This window comes from Ranitomeya variabilis, chromosome 4 (assembly GCF_051348905.1).
Source record: "Ranitomeya variabilis isolate aRanVar5 chromosome 4, aRanVar5.hap1, whole genome shotgun sequence".
Taxonomy (NCBI): Eukaryota; Metazoa; Chordata; class Amphibia; order Anura; family Dendrobatidae; genus Ranitomeya; species Ranitomeya variabilis.
The window spans coordinates 103,865,040-103,886,363 of record NC_135235.1 but is presented as its reverse complement, the minus strand read 5'-3'; the positions used below and the strand labels follow the sequence as shown (position 1 = coordinate 103,886,363).

The following is a 21,324-nucleotide window of genomic DNA, read 5'->3' as shown; positions in this document are numbered from 1 at the left end:
TGTCGGACTGGGGTGCCAAGGGCCCAACAGGAACACTGACTCTGGGGGCCACTGTTCATCGATATGTAAATACTACATTTTTTGCCTCTGCTTATATATAGTAATTAACTGGGTAATGTGTTACATGGATGATGTGCTGCTGCCTTTGTAAATAGTGAATCGCGTGTGTTATGTAAATTATAGCTCACATAGAGAGGTGTGGGCCCCATTACTGCGCAGGGGCATCCAGAAATAAAGAAAAAGCATATTACAAATATTAGTAAAGAACAACATTAAATAAAAATTCCAGAACTAGAGTTTTTAGGTTGCTGTATCTCCAATACAATGTAAAGCAAGAAAACCTCTGCATTTACCCCAAATCATACAGCTCGGCGCACATGACACAGGCCGGCACACAGCTACAGGGACAGGAAGACTAAGAAGCTGCAGGTCTTGGAAAACTTAAGGAATCTGTCAGCAGGTTTATGCTATGTAATCTGAGATCAGCATAATGCGGGGACAGAGAGCCTGATTCCAGGGATGTGTCACTTATTAGGCTGTGTACTGTACTTCTACTACAAGCAAGGAAGTGCCCTGTGCCAGGCAGTCAGGCTAAGTTGTGTAACCCTGCCTCCGCCATTGATTAGCAGCTTTCTGCCTATGCACAGCGTACACAGCTAATCAGTGGGGGGCCTGCACACAGCTCAGCATTCAGAGCACTGCTAGATCCACAGCCGAGGAAACGGTCATTTTATCAGACGGTATGCACTGCAGCCCGTCGCTGGAATCAGGCTCTCCATCCCTACATCATGCTGCTCTCAGATTACAAATCCCCCTAAATAAACCAGTTTGACACGTGACTTTAGTGTAATGTATATTATTTTTATAAAGCTCTTTTTTTCGCTGCTTACCCTATAAACTATGTGGTTGTCAGCGCTGTACTACGGCCCCGGGGAACCATGGGGTGCGGCCATTTTTACCTCACAACTAACAACACCCAAAGCGAAATCGTATTTTTTTTTCTCACTATTTTTTTCCACTGGGGTTTTCCCCCTTTTTCAGTTTATTATATGGTAAAATGACTTCACAAGCGCAAATCATCTGCATAAAGCCAATCTCCATACAGCTGTGCGCAGGGAAACCGGAGGAATGGGACAAGGTGATGGAAAGAACGGAAGAGCAGAAAGGCACAGGCGCCATGCTTATTGGTCTCCGTCTCTGAGGGGACACACAGGCCGAGGGGACACAGGCCGAGAATACACGCGGCGCCCCCCTGTTACGGCCCGTGTCCCCTCACGCTTCCTCCTGCGCTGTGCGTAGTGGCCGGCACCGCCCCGCGCTGTGTACGTCACACGGGGCTGCAGTCAGCTGATCGGTCACGAGGGAGCCGCGGCGTCAGGCGGTGTCCGCCCCCGAGGTCACGTGACGGCGGCAGCAGCGGGTGGAGCTGTGCTGTCGGTGCAGAGGGTCCGGTCCGGTCTGGTCGGCGGGAGAAGATGGTGAGTGCGCGGAGACTCTGGGGAGAGCGACCTCCTCCACAGACCGAGGACAGCTATGGCCGCAGCGGCGTGCACCGGACGATAGGCCGGGGATGAGCTCGGGCCTAGTGCGGCCGGAGCTGTCACATTGCTCAGGGTGGAAGTACAGCACAACTTCCCATAGACGTGTGCTGAGTGCGTGTAATGCCCGGGAAGACCGTGCGGCCGGGCCCAGTAACTGCACCCGTGTGCGGGCCTGACCACTGAGAGGGCTGGTGGCGGGGACACGGGTGGTGGAGGAGTGCAGTTATGTCTGCCATAGCTGGAGCTCTCACACTGTTAGTCGCTGGCCCACCATCACCCTACCCAGGTCCAGCTGTGATTGGCTGCAGCGGTGCTGATGCAATGTCAGAGCTGCAGACAATCAGTGAGCTTAGCAGCTCTACCCAATATGATGGTATGAGCCACGGTGCTGCCGAATTCACAGATTGGCTGCAGTGCTGTCAACATCACGGTGGCTGTGATTGTCTGCAGTGCTGACGTCATGTCCGTGCATCAGACAGTATTCGCTATTGGGATCAGGAGTGGCGGCCCAGCGCCGGACCTGGGGAGGGTGAGGTTTTCAAAACCAAAAACGTATCATTAATAGAGTTGGGTCTGCTGTGAAATGAGGCAGTGAGAGGTTTCATCCTGTACAGTGGGGTCTCCCACCAGTGATGTTTCCACAACTCCTAGTTTGTCCCACACCCAGCAATGCATGCTGGGAGTTGTAGTTCTGCTACAGAGCTACAGGTTGGAGCCCTTTGCTGTACAGGATCTGCTCTTTCATGGTCCGCACAGGGACTATTGGGCCGGATTTGTCTTTGACCTATTATTTATTTTTTTATAGTAAATCTGCAGGTGAAGGGCGGCTTTCAGGAAGCAGATTGTTCCATTGTCAGTTATTAGAGCTTGTGTGCAGCAGTAATGCACAGCGGAGGGCTGAGCGACGGCTCATTGGCTGCCAGGTACAGGGCGCGGAGGGGTAAAACTGGGGAAATGGCTCCAGACAGAAGTGATATCCAAAGTCCCACCAAATGTGTGAAACTTCATGTACCACTGATAATAAATCTGCTGGCTTGTGCCACGTTTGGAGGCTGCCTATTTCCTACGGCTGTCCCATAGATTATTAATGGGTGGAGATTCAGATGGCCTCAGGATTGGTGGGGGTCCCAGCTGTCAGCAGGTGGGAAATAACTTCCAAACTTGGCACAAATATCTACTATTTCCCTAGTAGTCCATGAGCCGGGCCAGATATCGGTACCACCCGGAGTGACTAATTTTCTTTGGTATTTTTAGGTAGATGCATGTCTGTAGTTTATTTTTTGATATGATAGCCCTTACATATACGTAGCTTATTAACCCCTTCAGCCCTAGGCCTATTTGTACCCAAGTGCCTAAGCCAATCTGACCTGTGCCACTTCATGGGCTAATAACTTTGGAACGCTTTCACCTATCCAAGCCATTCTGAGATTGTTTTCTCGTGACATATTGTACTTCACGTCAGTGCTAAATGGGAGTCAATATATTTTACCTTTCTATATAAAAAAATGCTAAATATTCGGAAATTTTGGAAAAATCGGCAATTTTTTAACTTTGAAATTCTCTGCTTTTTACAAAAATACTGATACCCCCCATAATAGTTATTAATTTACACTCCCCACATGTTTACTTCATATTGGCATCATTTTGAAAATGAAACCTTATTGTTTTACGACGTAATAGGGCTTATAGTTTTATGCGCAATTTTTCACATTTACAGCAAAACCCACTTTTCAAAGGACCAAGTCACTTCTGAAGTCACTTTAAGGGGCTTACATAACAGAAACCACCCATAAATTACCCCATTTTGCAAACTACACCTAGTCTATCCATGTAGCCTATCAATGGACGACCTTGTCCGGCAAGTACACAGCATGACAAAAGATCTGCAAGAAGCAAGAGCTGCTAACTCTGGAGATATCGTAACCAAAGCAGCAATGCAGCTAAGGAATGAGATCAAGAAGCAAGATGTGAGTCAGCCATGGCCTCCCAATACAGATCAGAATGTCGTTCCTGCATTAGTCACTCAATTCCTGCAAACCCTGCTTACAGGAGATTGTGAGTGCCAAACTACCTGTGAAAGAGCTCAACGTCTTGCCACATCCTTCGGCAGTGACTTGGCTTTTGCTGTTACCAATGGAAAGACAAAGCCACCAAAGCACGTACTGCTATCCTTTGCAGTTAAGTCTTTGACCGGCAATACAGAACTGATTCGAACTCTGAATCGTCTTGGCCACTGTGTGTCATATTCAATGGCTGAGGAGATCGATACAGCCCTTTGTATCCAGAAGTTGGAATGTTCAAAGGATGACATCCCAATGCCAGCAAGTATCTACCCAGGTGTGTTCACAACCCTGGCCTGGGATAACATTGACAGACTTGAGGAGACACTAAGTGGAGCAGGTACATCTCATAGAGTCAATGGCATTGCTGTTCAGTCCAATGTTGCATGCTCTGTGACAAAGAAAGTCCTGCCAGATGTAACCAAGTCGAAGAAAAGAAGCATAACTCTGACAGAATTAATGCTACCGATATACAATGTTGGGCAGCGGGGAGAGCCACCCAGGATTGAGACTTCGAATGTTAACACTACCAAGGAGGTCCAGGATTCAAAAACCAAAAACCATATCTGGCTTCTGGCTAGAATGTCAGACCATGAGGATCAGACCACCAGCAGTTGGACTGGGTTCAACATAAAAATCCGCAGCGACATTGTAGTGGCCCAGGACACTGTAAGCTACCTGCCCACTATCAATGCTCCTGCAACAGCCATGTCCACTGTGAATGAAGTCTTGGAGCAAACACATGCCATCATGCAGACCCTGAAGCTTAACAGAATTGTGTGTGTGTTTGATCAAGCACTCTATGCCAAAGCTGCCGAGGTTATCTGGAAACAGGAGAAGTTCAAGAACATTATAATTAGAATGGGTGTCTTCCACACAATCTGTAATCTCCTCTCTATCATAGGGAACAGATTTCAGGATGCAGGCCTTAGAGATCTGTGTGTTGAATCCGGTGTAATCGCTGAAGGATCAGTGTCTGGAGTGATGGACGGCCGGAGGTACAACAGAGCAGTGAGACTACACAAGCTGGTCTATGAAGCACTTATGAGGCTTGCATGGAAAAACTTCCTTCCATGGCTAGAAGAAAACCATGCAAGGGACCTTCACCATCTGGATGAAACACTGAAGAACATCACAAACTTTCGCATCAGTGTGTCGCAGGGATCCTTCGAAAAGCTCTTGGATAATGAATCTTGCACACTTACCCTGAAGCTCTTTCAAGTTTATCTTGAGACCCTCAGAAATGAACAACTCTCAGCATTCTGGATGTCATACTTGGACATGGTCGAGACCATGCTGGCCCTGGTTCGAGCTTCAAGAGAAGGCAACTGGATGCTTCACCTAGGAGCAATCCGACAGATGATACCATGGTGTTTTGCCTATGACAAGGTCAACTATGCCCGATACCTAACCTATTACTATGCCACAATGTCTCGGCTGCCCATAGAACACCCAGAGGTCCATGAATACTTCATGCAAGGTGGCTTTTCGGTCCAGATCGGTAGCAAGAATCCTTTTGGACGAATTCCTGTGGACCAGACCATTGAAGAGACAATCAACAAAGACACCCAGACACCAGGGGGCACAAAAGGCTTCAGCCTCAAAGTTGGAGCTGTTTCCAGGTTCTACCTGACATCAGAGTACCGCAGTATGTACTTGAGGCAGCTGAGGGCCCTGGTAGGCCAACAATATACTGACTTCAGCCATTCAGACCTACAGGTGTCTAGGATTAGAAGAGATGAAGCCGATGTCCAATCTTTCGTTCAACTGCTGGAGACAGGTTGGGTGAACCCCTTCAACAAAGAGCATAATGGTGAACTTATCAGTTTGTCAACAGCGACTGTAGCACCACCAGATGTAGCCAAAGACCTTCAAGGGGCATACAGTATAGGAGAGGATGCATATCAAACATTCAAGGATGAGCGTTTGGGTACCGATAAGCCAACTACATTGTTTCATGACAAGATGACGAAGAACAAACTTAAAACGTTCTCTAACATCCAAATGAAGACACGCAGACAAGGTCTTGGCAAGGAGGTAATTTTGAAGGCTGACAGAAACCTATTTGGCCAGATGATACTTGTAGCTGAGAACAGAAAGCTACAAATGAGTGATGTCTTGACTCATCCCCTGGGTCCATTGCCATGGGCACTTGCCAATGGTGATGGGTCTATCCGCAAGACCAACAAGGCTGCCCTCGCAAGGGAGTTGGAGAGGAATGCTCGTCCTGCAGAAGTGATCCCCGAGCCCTCTGCAACCATCATTGATGGGATGAGCCTGGTTCAGAAACTGAAGGGAAACAATGCAACATTTGGCCAGCTAGCAGGCACAGCAATGAGTCGCGCTATCCATGAGGGTGCTAAGAGCAAGCGCATTGATATTGTCTTTGACGTCTACAAGGAGACATCCATCAAAGATACAGAAAGAGTCAACAGATATGAAGGCACAGGGATCCATTTCAAGAACATTCAACATGGGCACAACATCCAGCAGTGGAAAAAGCTTCTAAGTAGTTCCTCCAACAAGGCAAGTCTCATAAAGTTTCTGGTAGAAGAATGGAAGGCGAAACACCACAGGGAGAAGCTTGAGGAGAAGGAGCTGTATGTCACATGTGAGCAGCTCTGCTTTAAGATCACCAAAGAACAGTGGGAAGAGGCTGCTGACCTTAAGTCAAATCAAGAAGAAGCAGACACACGCCTCCTTCTCCATGCTCTTCATGCAGCAGAATCTGGTTACAAGTCGGTCATCATCACTTCGGAGGATACTGATGTCATGGTCCTGTGTCTGGGCATGTGCCACAAAATCCCATCCCACCTGTTCCAGAAATGCGGTACACAGAACCGGACAAGATTCCTGGATATCACCACTCTGAGCCGAACATTGGGAGGCAGCGTATGTGATTCATTGATTGGTATGCATGCATTTACAGGCTGTGACACCGTCAGTGCATTCGCTGGCCGTGGGAAGATGACGACACTCAAGCAGTTGAAGATGAACAAGACATACCAGGATGCCTTTCAGGAAGTTGGTCGTTCATGGGAAGTGTCTACCGAACTTTTTGAGAAGTTACAGGAAATCACCTGCCACATGTACCTGCCAACTACCCAAACAACTGAGGTAAACAGGCTCCGTTATCAGCTGTTCTGTGCCAGACGTGGAGTGGTAGAGTCAAGTCAACTCCCTCCTTGCCAGGACTGCCTTTTCATGCATGCACTGCGTGCAAACTACCAGGCTGCGATCTGGAGGAGAAGTCTGCAGAGCCAGCCATGGGTTGCAAACCCAACAGACTGCGGTTGGATGATAGATAACGACGGAAAGCTTGTTGTCAAGTGGATGCAAGGGGCACCAGCACCAGAAGCTATTATACAGCTACTGTCCTGCAAGTGTGTGCGGTCATGTGAACTTCCTCAGTGTACTTGCCTCAGCAATGGCCTGAAGTGCACAGACATGTGCAGATTACAGACATGCCAGAACAAGGGTACTGAAGACGAGCCAGTAGAACAACAGTCAGATTCAGAGTCCGATGTTGAAGATATTATGGAGTAACATATATATATATATATATATATATATATATATATATATATATATATATATATGCACATGACATGTTCAGTGTGTATTTACATAACTTGGATTAAATTTTGTTACAAATACTACATCTAGTCACTCCGGGTGGTACCGATATCGTCATATTTGGTTCTTGGCTCATGCTAAAATTCCTGTGGAACACCTAAAGGGTTAACAGTTTTTAAAAATGAGTTTTGAACAGCTTGAGGGGTGTAGTTTGCAAAATGGGGTAATTTATGGGTGGTTTCTGTTATGTAAGCCCCTTAAAGTGACTTCAGAAGTGACTTGGTCCTTTGAAAAGTGGGTTTTGCTGTAAATGTGAAAAATTGCGCATAAAACTATAAGCCCTATTACGTCGTAAAACAATAAGGTTTCATTTTCAAAATGATGCCAATATGAAGTAAACATGTGGGGAGTGTAAATTAATAACTATTATGGGGGGTATCAGTATTTTTGTAAAAAGCAGAGAATTTCAAAGTTAAAAAATTGCCGATTTTTCCAAAATTTCCGAATATTTAGCATTTTTTTATATAGAAAGGTAAAATATATTGACTCCCATTTAGCACTGACGTGAAGTACAATATGTCACGAGAAAACAATCTCAGAATGGCTTGGATAGGTGAAAGCGTTCCAAAGTTATTAGCCCATGAAGTGGCACAGGTCAGATTGGCTTAGGCACTTGGGTACAAATAGGCCTAGGGCTGAAGGGGTTAATAAGCTACGTATATGTAAGGGCTATCATATCAAAAAATAAACTACAGACATGCATCTACCTAAAAATACCAAAGAGAATTAGTCACTCCGCTTGGTACCGATATCGTCAAATTTGGTTCTTGGCTCATGGACTATAGGTAACTTCCAAACTTCGCACAGACACTTTAATAAAGGGGTTGTCCATCCTTAGGGTACAAGTCTTCAGTTTGGGAATCCTCGCTGTTGGGTCTCGCAGGCATGTGGCTGCAAGTATGAGATTTGCACACGCAGTCACATGCCGACTAGACTTGTGCAGCATAGCTCAATATAAGGGCATTGAGAGGCCGGTCACGTCTAGTCAGAATGACATCTGCTTCCCCCATCCGAGAATCCTCACAGAGCACAGTGCATGCACTTTGAGGCTATGTGCACACGCGGCGGATTTTGCTTCAGATTTGACGCTGCGGATCTGCAGCTGTTTTCCATGCGTTGTACAGCACCGTGTAAACGTATGGAAAACAAAATCCGCAGTGCACATGCTGCTGAAAAAAAACATGCGGAAACCCAGCGGTTTATTTTCCGCAGCATGTCAATTCTTTGTGCGGATTCTGCAGCGGTTTACACCTGCTCCTCAATAGGAATCCGCAGGTGTAAAACCGCAGGTGGAATCCGCACAAAAACCGCGGTAAATCCGCAGTGCGGTCTGACATTTGGTTCTCCCCTAATGATCAGCCAGCTGAAGGCTGTAGCACTCTGGAGGGGGCTGTATCCTCTTCATTATTTACTAGGCACAGCGCCAGTCTTTAAGTAGTGGCTGTATCTGGTATTACCACTCAGTCCCACGTTCTTTCTTTTTAGTTCCTTTTATCATTTGTGTTCCTGTTTTCTAATCGTTGCTTTATTGGTGATGAGCCTGGTTGGGCATTGAAGCAAAATTGTTAGTTTGTTATCTGGTTTGCTGTCATTTTGCGTTTATTGCAGATCCATAAAAATAAAGGGTTTTTTTATGTGTGAATCTGGGATTAGAACAACCAGGAAACATCACTACACAGTGAAGGGAGCTATTCTCATCTGGACACCACTGGAGCCGATAATGGCTGATCGTCGGGATACTGGGCGTCAGCTGCCACTCTTCTGATTTTGATGCCCTATCCTAGGGAAAGGTCTATGATGTGGAAATCCCGGAAAACTCCCTTTAGGAAACCATGATTTACAATGCAGCATGATCATTATGCTGTTGCAGATTTTCACTGCTTTCACCCTTTCCATATGGCAATATTGCTATGGATTTACCATGGATTCACTACAAAGTCTGCAGCTGAAATGATTCAACCGTTTTTAGGGCTCGCTGACACCGTTGTAGATTCTCTCAGGCAAGAGAATCGGACTGATTATGTGAATGACAGTGGGCTCAAACTCTGATCCGAGGTTCCTCTTAGGGCTGTCCCACACGTCCAGATAATTCCGGTACCGGAGTTATCCGTGTCCGTGTGCCTGGGAACTCACGGAGGCCATACGTGCGGCACACGTGTGCCGCCCGTATGGCGAGTGGGTACCACACGGAGCGTGTGGTACCCACTCTGCATGGTGCTGAAGCTGCGATTCGTATCTTCCCTGCAGCAACGTTTGCTGTAGAGAAAATATGAAGAATAGTGTTAAAAATAAAGATTTAGGTGTCCGCCGCCCCCCCACCCCCTGTGCGCCCCCCCCGCTGGTCAGAAAATACTTACCCGCTCCCTCGCTGCTTCCTGGTCTGGCCGCGGCTTCTCCTGCATGCAGTCACGTGGGGCCGATCATTTACAGTCATGAATATGTGGCTCCACCTCCCATAGGGGCGGAGCCGACTATTCATGATTGTAAATGATCGGCCCCACGTGACCGCATACAGTAGGAGGCGCGGCCAGACCAGGAAGGAGCGAGGGAGCGGGTAAGTATTTTCTGACCAGCGGGGGGGCGCACAGGGGGTGGGGGGGCGGCGGACACCTAAATCTTTATTTTTAACACTATTCTTCATATTTTCTCTATAGCAAACACTGCTACAGGGAAGATATGAATACCGGCTTCAGCACCATGTGGGGGGGACAGCGCTTACTGTAGCGCTGTCTCCTGCATGCACACGGACCCCAGACGGAGAATGTCCGTGTGAGGTCCGTGTTTTACGCGGACCCATTGACTCTATTGGGTCCGTGTAAAACGTGCGCTCCCACGAACACTGACATGTCTCCGTGTTTGGCACACGGAGACACGGTCCGCAAAAAATCAATGACATCTGCACAGATGCATTGATTTTTATGGGTCTACGTGTGTCAGGAAACTGTCACCTCACGTACCGGAATCACTGACGTGTGAAACCGGCCTTAGGTGTGGAGGAGACCTAGAACTTAATTTCTCCAGCGTCTGTGCGCGTATATCAGTCTGATGGGTCACACGCACGCGTAGACTTGTATCTGTGCATGTGATCTGATTATCGGAGCCACTCGCAGCATGCTGCAATTATGCTTTAATGCCCAATCGGAATGAGAAGATAGTCGCTGATCTGCATTGCCCACACAGTACTTGGTACATAATCAGCAGTCCAGCATATTAGACTTCTTGCTGAGGTTTACGTTGGTGATAAATCACTGGTCTGTCAATCCTTTGGTGATAACATTCTGCCACTAACTTCTCGTTTTTCTTTGCAGAGTTTTCTGAGTGGTTTGTTTGGTCCGATTTGTGAGATTGAAGTTGTGCTCAACGATGCAGAAACCAGGAAGCTTTCCGAGATTAAAACTGAAGAAGGCAAAATCGAAAAACATTTCTTGTTCTACGATGGGGAGTCTGTAGCTGGAAAGGTAAACTGCTTTTTACATTACACAGATGTGAAGTAGTGGGTCACTCTCCTGGCTCTTCTCATGTTCCTGATGGGCAACCAGTGATTCGTAATTACTTGATGATTGCATTGTGATGGGGAATGTGACAGTGACGTGGCCAATGTAGGTGTCTGGTATATATCTAGAGGTGCAAGTGTCCGACTCCTCTCACGCTGCATCACTCGGTTCACCAGTATTCATGAAGTTGCACCTATGCAGTTCATGCTTAAGGTACCGTCACACTAGGCGATATCGCCAGCAATCCGTGACGTTGCAGCGACCTGGATGGCGATATCGCTGTATTTGACACGCAGCAGCGATCTGGATCCCGCTGTGAAATTGCTGGTCGCTGCTAGAAGGTCTGCACATTATTTGGTCGCTAGGTCGCCGTGTATCGCCGTGTTTGACAGCAAAAGCGACGATACCAGCGATATTTTACACTGGTAACCAGGGTAAACATCGGGTTACTAAGCGCAGGGCCGCGCTTAGTAACCCGATGTTTACCCTGGTTACCAGCGTAAAAGTTAAAAAAACAAACAGTACATACTCACCTGCGCGTCCCCCAGCCTCTGCTTCCTGACACTAAAGCGCCGGCCCTAAACTGAAAGTGAAAGCAACAGCGGTGACGTCACCGCTGTGCTGTTAGGGCCGGAGCTCAGTCAGCGTCAGGATGCAGAGGCTGGGGGACGCGCAGGTGAGCATGTACTGTTTGTTTTTTTAACTTTTACGCTGGTAACCAGGGTAAACATCGGGTTACTAAGCGCGGCCCTGCGCTTAGCAACCCGATGTTTACCCTGGTTACCCGGGGACCTCGGCATCGCTGGTCGCTGGAGAGCGGTCTGTGTGACAGCTCTCCAGCGACCACACAGCGACGCTGCAGCGATCGGCATTGCTGTCGCTATCGCTGCAGCGTCGCTTAGTGTGACGGTACCTTTAGAATCAATAATGTAACGCGTATATGTCCTTCTACACAGGTCTATATAAAATAAGACTTGCATTTTCTTAGCATACATGTGTGGATACTTTAACCCCTTTATGATGGAGACCTTCTTCATTTTTGCTTTTGTTTTTCGCTCCCCTTCTTCCCAGAGCCATAACTTTTTTTTTTTTTTTTTTCGTTTTTTGCGGGACAAGTTGTACTTTTGAACGACACCATTGGCTTTACCATATTGTGTACTCAAAAAAGGGGAAAAAATTCTAAGTGCAGTGAGGTTGCAAAAATTGTGTGATTCCATAGCTGTTTTTTTAGATTTATTTTTTGTTCAATGTTCACCAAATGCTAAACCTGACCTGCCATTATGATTCTCCAGGTCATCACAAGTTCATAGACACTAAACATGTCTAGGTTCTTTTTCTAAGTGGTGAAAAAAATCCCAAGTTTGTCTAAAAAAAAAAAAAAAAAAATTACGTAATTTTCCTGGGCCGTAGCGTCTCTATTTTTCATGACCTTGGGTTGGGTGAGGGCTTATTTTTTGCGGGCTGAGCTGACATTTTTTTTATTTTATTTTGAGTGGGGCGAAAGGGGAGTGATTTAAACTTTTATATTTTTAAAAGCCTTTTTTTTTTTTTTTTTTTTTTTTTTTTTTACTTTTGGCATGCGTCAATAGCTTCAATGCGAGACTAGAAGCTGCCATAACCCGATCAGCTCTGCTACATACAGATCATCTGTATGTAGCAGAATTGCTGACTTGCTATGAGCGCCGATCAATGGGTGGCGCTCATTACAATCCGGCAGTGAGAACCAGGTGACCCGCAATCATATGACTGGGTCACCGATGGGTGGGATTTCCAGCATGCTTGTCGGAAGCACGTGTTAAATACCGCTGTCAGAGATTGAGAGTGGCATTTAACAGGTTAGTAGCCGCGGGTGGATCGTGATTCCACCCCCTGGCTGTTAGAGGCACATGTCAGCTGTTCAAAACAGCTGACGTACCGGAAAAGATGTGGACTCAACGCCAGAGCCCACATCAAAGGGGGAGACACCACATGCGCCATACTAGTACGGCGCATGTCGTGAAGGGGTTAAGTTCCCGGGAAAACCTTATCAGTCCTTTTCACAGTTCTGCAGAAGCAAAAAAAAAACACAAGTGGAAAAAAAGAAAAATTCTAGATTTATCAAAGATCTGAAAGTACAGATCTGACACATTGTGAAAATTCCACCCAGCATGTCACACTCACATGAGCCTTCATTCTAGTTTTGCATCCAAGTGTAAGCTTTTGTAGCCGTTTATCATTACATAGGATTAAGGGTACATATCATCTGTGATTGGTAAGAGAGATAATGACTAGTAATGAGCGACTATACTCGTTACTCGAGATTTCTCGAGCACGCTCGGGGGTCCTCCAAATATTTTTTAGTGCTCAGAGATTTCGTTTTTCTTGCCGCAGCTTAATGATTTACATCTTAGCCAGCATAAGTACATGTGGGGGTTGCCTGGTTGCTTGGGAACCCCCACATGTACTTAGCCTGGCTAACAGATGTAAATCATTCAGCTGCGGAAAGAAAAACAAAATCTCCAAGCACTAAAAAAATACTTGGAGGACACCCGAGGGTGCTCTGGAAATCTCGAGTAACGAGTATATTCGCTCATCACTAATGATGACCTAGAGAAAAGTTCCTGTCTCCTCTCCTGGGGTCTGGAGGGTCTATAAGGGGAGACTTGACAGTAAGAGGATTTGATCTTTTTTCCAGATTTTGCTTGCAGCTTCTACTATAATACAGAATCGGAAAATGAATACATTTTATTTATATATCCCAACTTAGTGTACATGCATAAATAATAAGACATTACAAAGTAACATTCAGTTCAAAGAAGGATAGAGAGTCCTGCTCATGAGCTTACAGTCTATAAGGAAATAGGGGAGACACGAAAGATAAAGCTTGCCATGTGTATATAGTTCAGCCATGTTTGTCATTAATGAGCATTTTTGTTTCCAGTCCACCACCTGACAGCACCATTGGAGGACGTCCTTCTTATCCGCAGTGGGACAGGAACCACAAGTTAAAAGGACCCTCCCCACTCCACCCACCAGTGTTTTTCCTGTCCCACGGCGGATAGGAACTGCAAGACGTAGCCTCCGACGGTGCTGTGCAGATGGTGGGGATCGGGGGGCCCAGCCTTTCCCTTCCCCGCCGCAAGATATCTGCGGCTGATACCTGCGATGGGGGGTCCCTCAGCCTCCCCCAGTGTAGCGCTGCTCCTGGGGCCAAGGTCCGTTTCTCCTTGCTGGGGCTCTCGGCCCGGGCGCTGTCTGCTGCAGCGGCGGCTGTTCCCGCATGCGGCCGCAGCCGTTTCGGCGGGGGCTCTCTGTGCAGCAGCCGCTGCCGGCTCCAGGACACGCGGCCGCGTCACTTCCGGTCGGCGGCCGCGTCACTTCCGGTCGCGGCGAGCATCGGACCGGAGGACGCCAGCGGCAGCGCCGGCCTTCAGGAAGGCCTTTTCTCAGCATGGTCGACCGCGCGGGGCGCGGTAAGGAGGCAGGATCAACCAGGTAAAACCTATATAAGCATACAATGGGGGTCGTTGTTCCGCCGGCTATCCTGACAAAGGTGCACATGGCTGTATTGTAATATTATCCTCATCATGGAGGACACTACCAGACCTGAGGGGACTGACCAGCTTCAGGGGCACGTGAGTAGGCTATGTAAAGCCATACCACAAAGCCCCCCCCTCCCCCCCCCCCCCCTCCCCCGCTTCCCTACTTACGGTGCCACGTATGTCTATTTACCCTAGGCTGAGCCTCCCATCCCCACAACTGAAAGGAAAAAATCGGGGAAGAATAAATGCCCGATTTGTGCCACTAAGTTTCCAGAAAATTGGCGGAAACCATTGTGCAGATCGTGCACATCCAAAATTGTGGGTGATGACGATATCCAGCATGAGGACCATGATTCGACAGGAGGTTCAGGCTTCCATCTCAAGCTTGAATCTTCCCCAGACTCAGTCAGAACCACAGACTTCACGGAAGAGGCCAAGGGAGTCTAGCCCTTCTTCCGAGGGTGAGGTTTCGGAGGATTCTGACCAGGAAGAAAGAGACGGATCTGTGGGCAAAGGGAAAAGATATCTCTTCGCCGCAGCAGACACAGATGAACTTCTTTATGCTGTACGTAACACCATGCAGCTACAAGATACACCAGAGGAAACCTCGATCCAGGACGAGATGTTTGGCGGATTACATGCCCAGGTAACAAAAGTCTTCCCCGTCAACAACCACATCCGTTCCATGATCCTGGAAGAGTGGCAGGAAGCGGAAAAGAAGCTAGTGATTCCCAGGGACTTTAAACTTCGTCTGCCCTACAACCCTGAGGACATTAAAGTGTGGGATGAAGTTCCCAAGATCGATGTCCCACTAGCAAAGGTGGCGAAGAAGACCTCAATTCCATTTGAGGACTCTTCCGCGTTAAAGGATCCTATGGATCGTAAAGCGGATGGTTTGCTAAGGAGAACTTGGGAGTCCTCCGCGGCAATTATACGGGCCAATATAGCGGCAACTTCCGTAGCCCGGTCAATGCACTTATGGATTGACGACTTAGAGGATCACCTCAAAGCCAAGACTTCTAGAGAGGTTATCCTTAAATCATTGCCTTTGCTCAAAGTCGCAACAGGCTTTATGGCGGACGCTTCTACCGAATCTGTACGGTTTGCGGCTAGAAGCGAATCCCTGTCTAATGCGGCCAGAAGAGCTATATGGCTAAAGACCTGGTCGGGGGATCTCCAGTCAAAAAATAAATTGTGTGGAATCCCATTCTCAGGAAATAAAGTATTTGGGCCGATTCTAGACGATATTCTAGAAAAAGCCTCAGATAAAAAGAAGGGTTTCCCTGAGGAGAATACCAAAAAATATCAGCCCTTTCGTAGGTCCCGACCTGGTCAGAGGACAAACTACAAGGGGAAAGGGAAGACTGGGAGGTGGTCTTATCCCAAGGGTGGAAAGGGTAGAGACTCCATCTTCCCTAGTGCAGGCACACCAAAGTCAAATAAATGATATAAAGGTGGGAGGTCGATTACAGAAATTTCTAGGGGGTTGGCAGAAGGTATCCCAGAATCCTTGGATTCTACAAGTAGTTGCACAGGGATACAAATTAGAGTTCTCCAGCAGTCCCCCAGAAAGATTTGTAGTGACCCGACCTTGCCCGCTCTCCGACTCCTCCATGTGGACAAACATTCAGGAGCTGTTAGAATTAGAAGCGATTGTGCCAGTTCCCATCTCCGAAAGAGGCAGAGGCCATTATTCCCATTTGTTTTCAATAAAGAAACCATCCGGAGACTCCCGGACGATTATAAATTTAAAACCATTAAACAAATGGGTCCGGTACAAAAGATTCCGGATGGAATCTATAAGATCCACGATGCCTCTAATAGACAAAGACATGGTAATGTGTACCCTAGACCTAAGCAACGCATACTATCATGTCCCGATACACCTCTCCTACCAAAAGTTCCTGAGGTTCGCCATAATGAACAGGGGGATTATACATCACTTCCAGTTCAGATGTCTCCCCTTCGGGCTTGCTTCAGCGCCCAGGATCTTTACCAAACTGATGTCGGAAGTTGTGGCCTATCTAAGGAATCAGAATGTGACCATAGTCCCATACCTGGACGACTTCCTGATAATGGCGAAATCACAGAAACTCCTCAAGATAGACTGCACGTTCACTCTTTCCATCCTACAGGAGCTGGGGTGGATCGTGAACTGGAAAAAGTCCTGCCTGGTCCCAAATTCCAGAATAACATTTTTGGGAGTGATCTTAGATTCCAATCTAAGAACATCTTTTTTACCAGAAGACAGACAAGAGACCTTGATCAGGCACATCCACCATTTCAGAAGAAGTACCCCCTCCATAAGAGAGGCAATGAGGATACTCGGTTTCATGACAGCATGCATACCCTGTGTGAGATGGAGCCAATTCCACTCGCGGAAGTTGCAAAGAGAAGTCCTAGGATCTTGGAACCGAAAACAAAGTTCCCTAGACAGGAAGATGCTTGTGTCTCCTTCGGTAAAGAAATCCCTAACCTGGTGGACCACACCAGCGAACCTGAGAGAGGGAGTTCCATGGATACTCGATCCCTGTGTTACGGTTACCACAGACGCCAGTCAATACGGATGGGGCGGTCATTTAGGGAGAACATACTACCAGGGAGAATGGACTCCTCAAATTGCCGCAAGATCGTCGAATTTCAGAGAGCTGTACGCGATCTGGAAAGTGTTGTGCCAGGCCCAGTCATTGGTCCGAGACAGACACGTGAGAATACTGTCCGACAATGTCACAGCAGTGGCATTTCTGAGACACCAGGGAGGTCCGAGACATCCACCACTGCAACACTTAGCAGACCAGATTTTCAGGTGGGCAGAAAGATCTGTCAAATCCATCTCGGCAGTTCACCTGGAAGGTGCCAAGAATCAGGTTGCAGATTTCCTGAGCCGAAAGTCGGTACATCCCGGAGAGTGGGAATTGAACCCGGAAGTATTCAGCAGTCTGTGCCAGAAATGGGGAACGCCTCAGGTGGACCTCTTTGCCACCAGGTCAAACACAAAGGCCAGAGCATTTTTTTCTCTGAATCCTCTAGATGGAGCCACAGGAGTAGACGCCTTGTCTCAGTATTGGGGAAAAGGTCTCCTATACGCTTTTCCGCCTCTTCCTCTGATACCGAAGACACTCAGGAAGATACGAGACGAAAGAGCAACCGTAATCCTGGTGGTTCCTTTCTGGCCGAAAAGGAGCTGGTTTTCTCTACTGTCCAGGATGTCAACAGAAGAACCAGTCTTTCTACCGAACAGGCAGGACCTTCTACTTCAGGGTCCAGTATTCCACAAGAATCCAGACTCTCTTCACCTATCTGCTTGGATCCTGAACGGCAAACCCTAAGATCTAGAGGCCTGTCAGAAGATGTCATTACCACACTCCAGGCAAGCAGAAAGCCGGTGACTTCGGCGATTTACAACAAGATCTGGAAGCGGTATTGTCCCTTTCTGGGAGAAGGTCATGTGGATACTTCGAAACCAAATATTCCCAGAATCCTCGATTTCCTGCAACTCGGATTTGACAAGGGCCTTCGGCCTAGTACTCTAAAAGTACAGATTTCAGCACTTAGTGTATTTTTTGATACATCACTAGCCTCCCATCCCTGGATAGCGAGATTTTCCAGGGCCACACAGAGAATGAGGCCACTTGTGAGGAAATCAACTCCTCCTTGGGACCTAAACCTGGTCCTTAACACTTTGTGTAAAACCCCTTACTTACTGTCAGAAGATATGGACATAGCCAATCTCTCCTTTAAAACCGCCTTCCTAATTGCCATCACATCGGCTAAAAGGCTGGGAGAGATGCAGGCTCTTTCTATCCAGAACCCATATCTTCAAATCTTTGACGACAGAATAGTCTTCAAACCTAACCCAGCTTTCCTCCCCAAAGTAGTATCATATACCAATATAAATCAGGAGATAATCCTTCCTTCTTTCTGCCAACACCCTAAAAACGCAAAAGAAGGGGTCTACCATAACCTTGACGTTAGGGAGACTGTTCTAAAATACCTGGGGGCGACAGAAAGCTGGAGACGGGACACTAACTTATTTATTCAATACGGTGGTCCAAATAGGGGTTGCAAGGCAGCAAAATCAACCATTGCTAGGTGGATTAAAAACATGATTAGCCTAGCATATACAAACCAAGGGAAAGATCCCCCGAACACTCTTAGGGCCCACTCAACACGAGCCATTTCTACATCAAGGGCAGAGAAGGGGGGAGCCTCAGCTGAGCAAATCTGTAGGGCAGCGACTTGGACTAGTCTTTCTACCTTTGCTAGACACTATAAAATAGATGTCGTATCAGACCAATTAGCCTTTGGTAGAAAAGTCTTACATGCAGTAGTCCCACCCTAGTTAACATCCTTTGGTATTCTCCAATGGTGCTGTCAGGTGGTGGACTGGAAAACGGTAATTAGTTCTTACCGGTAATTGTATTTCCAGGAATCCACCTGACAGCACTACTAGTTCCCTCCCACTGCAAACTTTTACTACTGACTAATGTGATGTAACATTGGTGTGTAATTGTAAATAAACTCTTTTTTGCATCCATCCAGATGTGGTACTTAGAAAATCACTGGTGGGTGGAGTGGGGAGGGTCCTTATAACTTGTGGTTCCTGTCCCACTGCGGATAAGAAGGACGTCCTCCAATGGTGCTGTCAGGTGGATTCCTGGAAATACAATTACCGGTAAGAACTAATTACCGTTTTTGATCTCTGAATCAGTCCTGATGTCTTAACTAGCCAGATAGTCCTTTATATTTCTCTATTCCACGGATATGTTCTCCAAGGCTGTAATAATAACTTCAGTGTTGAATATGTAACCACTTTGTTGCATATCTTGTTCTAGCTCAGTGCATTTTCTGTTTTGCAACATGTTAAATGAAATGAATTTTTATAAGGGAAAACTGTCACCAGCCTGTCCTATACAGTGACATCAGCCAAATGCTGCCCCTTCAATACTGCGTCTCATTCTGGTATTATTTCAAAGCTAAGATTTTGAGCTGAATTTATTTTATATTCAAGAAAAATGGGAACTGCATTTTTGATTTTTTTTTTTTTTCCCCTTCTTGTAGGTCAACATAGTCTTCAGGCAACCCGGTAAAAGACTAGAGCACCAAGGAATACGAATTGAGTTTGTTGGACAAATTGGTGAGCTTGTGTACTAATTTTATATACGTAATCAGGTAATAAAAGAGAATGTGGACAGCTAGTAGGCAAGTAGGAAATTAGCTATATGGGATGTGTCCAAAAACGGGAAAAAAATAATAAAAATATATATTTTTTTCCATCTATTGATGTCTGTCTTCAGGCTAGTTCTGTAATGAAGCAATGAGTTGCTATACAAAATGCTACTTGTCAGTAGTCACATTTGTTCCTAATCCTTATACAGGGTAGGGACATTTTTATTTTTTTATGCCCTGTTCCCACAGTGTCAGTCTGTTTTTGTAATAAATCAGAGTGCAATAGTGACTTGGCAGTAGAAACAAAGTCCTGTTACATAGGTCACATCATTTCACATTTTAGTTTTCTGTAAATTGTAAAGATATAAAAAAAAAAAAAAAAAAAGTGATGGCGTAAGTATTGTGTATATTTTGTGGCACCCGCATGCAAAGTCTCATGTAGGCAGGAAGTGTAGTGTTTGTCCATAGTAATTCAACAGGTTCCAGCTTTAATTCGGTGCAGGTCTGTATGAGGCCTATTTTTCTTGCCCTCAGCTAATGTTATTTGGATTTTAACCAGTCACTGTTCACATGAGGTGCAGATTTCCAAATGCGGACATTTAGACAGTGTCATCATATAAGAGGCAGTAAGTAGTGGAGCCAGTTTACAGTGAAACACACTGATGGGAAAGTCTTGATAAATTTGGCTTTCCAACGAGAACGACAGCGATCCGTGACGTTGCAGCGTCCTGGATAGCGATCTCATTGTGTTTGACACGCAGCAGCGATCTGGATCCCGCTGTGATATCGCTGGTCGGAGCTAGAAGTCCAGAACTTTATTTCGTCGCTGATCACCCGCTGTCATCGCTGGATCGGCGTGTGTGACGCCGATCCAGCGATGTGTTCACTTGTAACCAGGGTAAATATCGGGTTACTAAGCGCAGGACCGTGCTTAGTAACCCGATATTTACCCTGGTTACCATTGTAAAAAAAAAACACTACATACTGACATTCTGATGTCTGTCACGTCCCCCGGCGTCCACAGGGTTAAAACTGCTTTCGGCAGGAGCGCTGCAATGCACGCGCTGCTGCCGAGAGCTTCCCTGCACTGACTGTGTCAGCGGTGGCCGTAAAGCGTACAGTTATTGTTTTTAAATATACAATTTTATTGATGGATATTTATATGTATTGTTGTTGCCACATATGGTAAATAAAAATATATTGCAATATAATTTCTTGCTGTGGTTACTCTTGGGTGATCTGTAGGTAAGGTGATTGGGTTTCTCTCTCCACTAGGTGGCGTGTGTCACCAACTTACATAGCATACCACAATTTGGTGAATTTTAGTATTAGGAGTAAAATAGATATATATATCCCCTATATCAGTGGTATTGCTGTGTTCTAACAATATTGTCTGAAAGAGATGAATGACATTTGAGAGGTCAACGCGTCGTGCAAGTCCAGTTACTCTGAATTCAGGCACCAAATATAGTGGTGTCAGACCTCCACTGATCATGAGAACCAGGTCCTGTTTCCCCCTTGTGAATAGAGCAGTAGTGTGCGTATGTGACCTCCAATCAGTTCACTATAGTAATTCTTATAGTATTTGGCTTTACACTTGATAAAGACGCCGGTACAGAATTGAAACACGCTGTGAATAAAAAACCTTATTCTCACCGTTTTTGATGAATTGATTTACTCCAGCAGCGCAGCCCACCTGTGTGATCATCCAACTGGATCCAAACTCTTAAAAATGGCACTAAGGATTCATACATTTTGTGCAAAATCAAAAATCCTTTTTTTTGCTTCCCTTTTGGGACCTTTCACATCAGATAACAGCATTAGCCTGCATATATAGGGTTATTCTGAAGATTTGAAAGGTACCCGGCTACATTACTGAAAGCTCGGCTACCATAAGCAAGCT

The 21,324-nt window shown here is 46.4% G+C and overlaps 1 protein-coding gene across 1 annotated transcript in view; it reads left to right on the top strand.

Annotated features, from left to right (window-relative positions):
* The first annotated feature begins 1,348 nt into the window (after positions 1 to 1,348).
* VPS26A (VPS26 retromer complex component A) overlaps positions 1,349 to 21,324 on the top strand; it is a 37,649-nt gene continuing 17,673 nt past the window's right edge. The window contains exons 1-3 of the mRNA XM_077259009.1: positions 1,349 to 1,478; positions 10,546 to 10,695; positions 19,314 to 19,389. Coding sequence (XP_077115124.1) covers positions 1,476 to 1,478; positions 10,546 to 10,695; positions 19,314 to 19,389 — 229 coding nt within the window. The 5' untranslated portion in view covers positions 1,349 to 1,475. The remainder of the gene's footprint in view (positions 1,479 to 10,545; positions 10,696 to 19,313; positions 19,390 to 21,324) is intronic.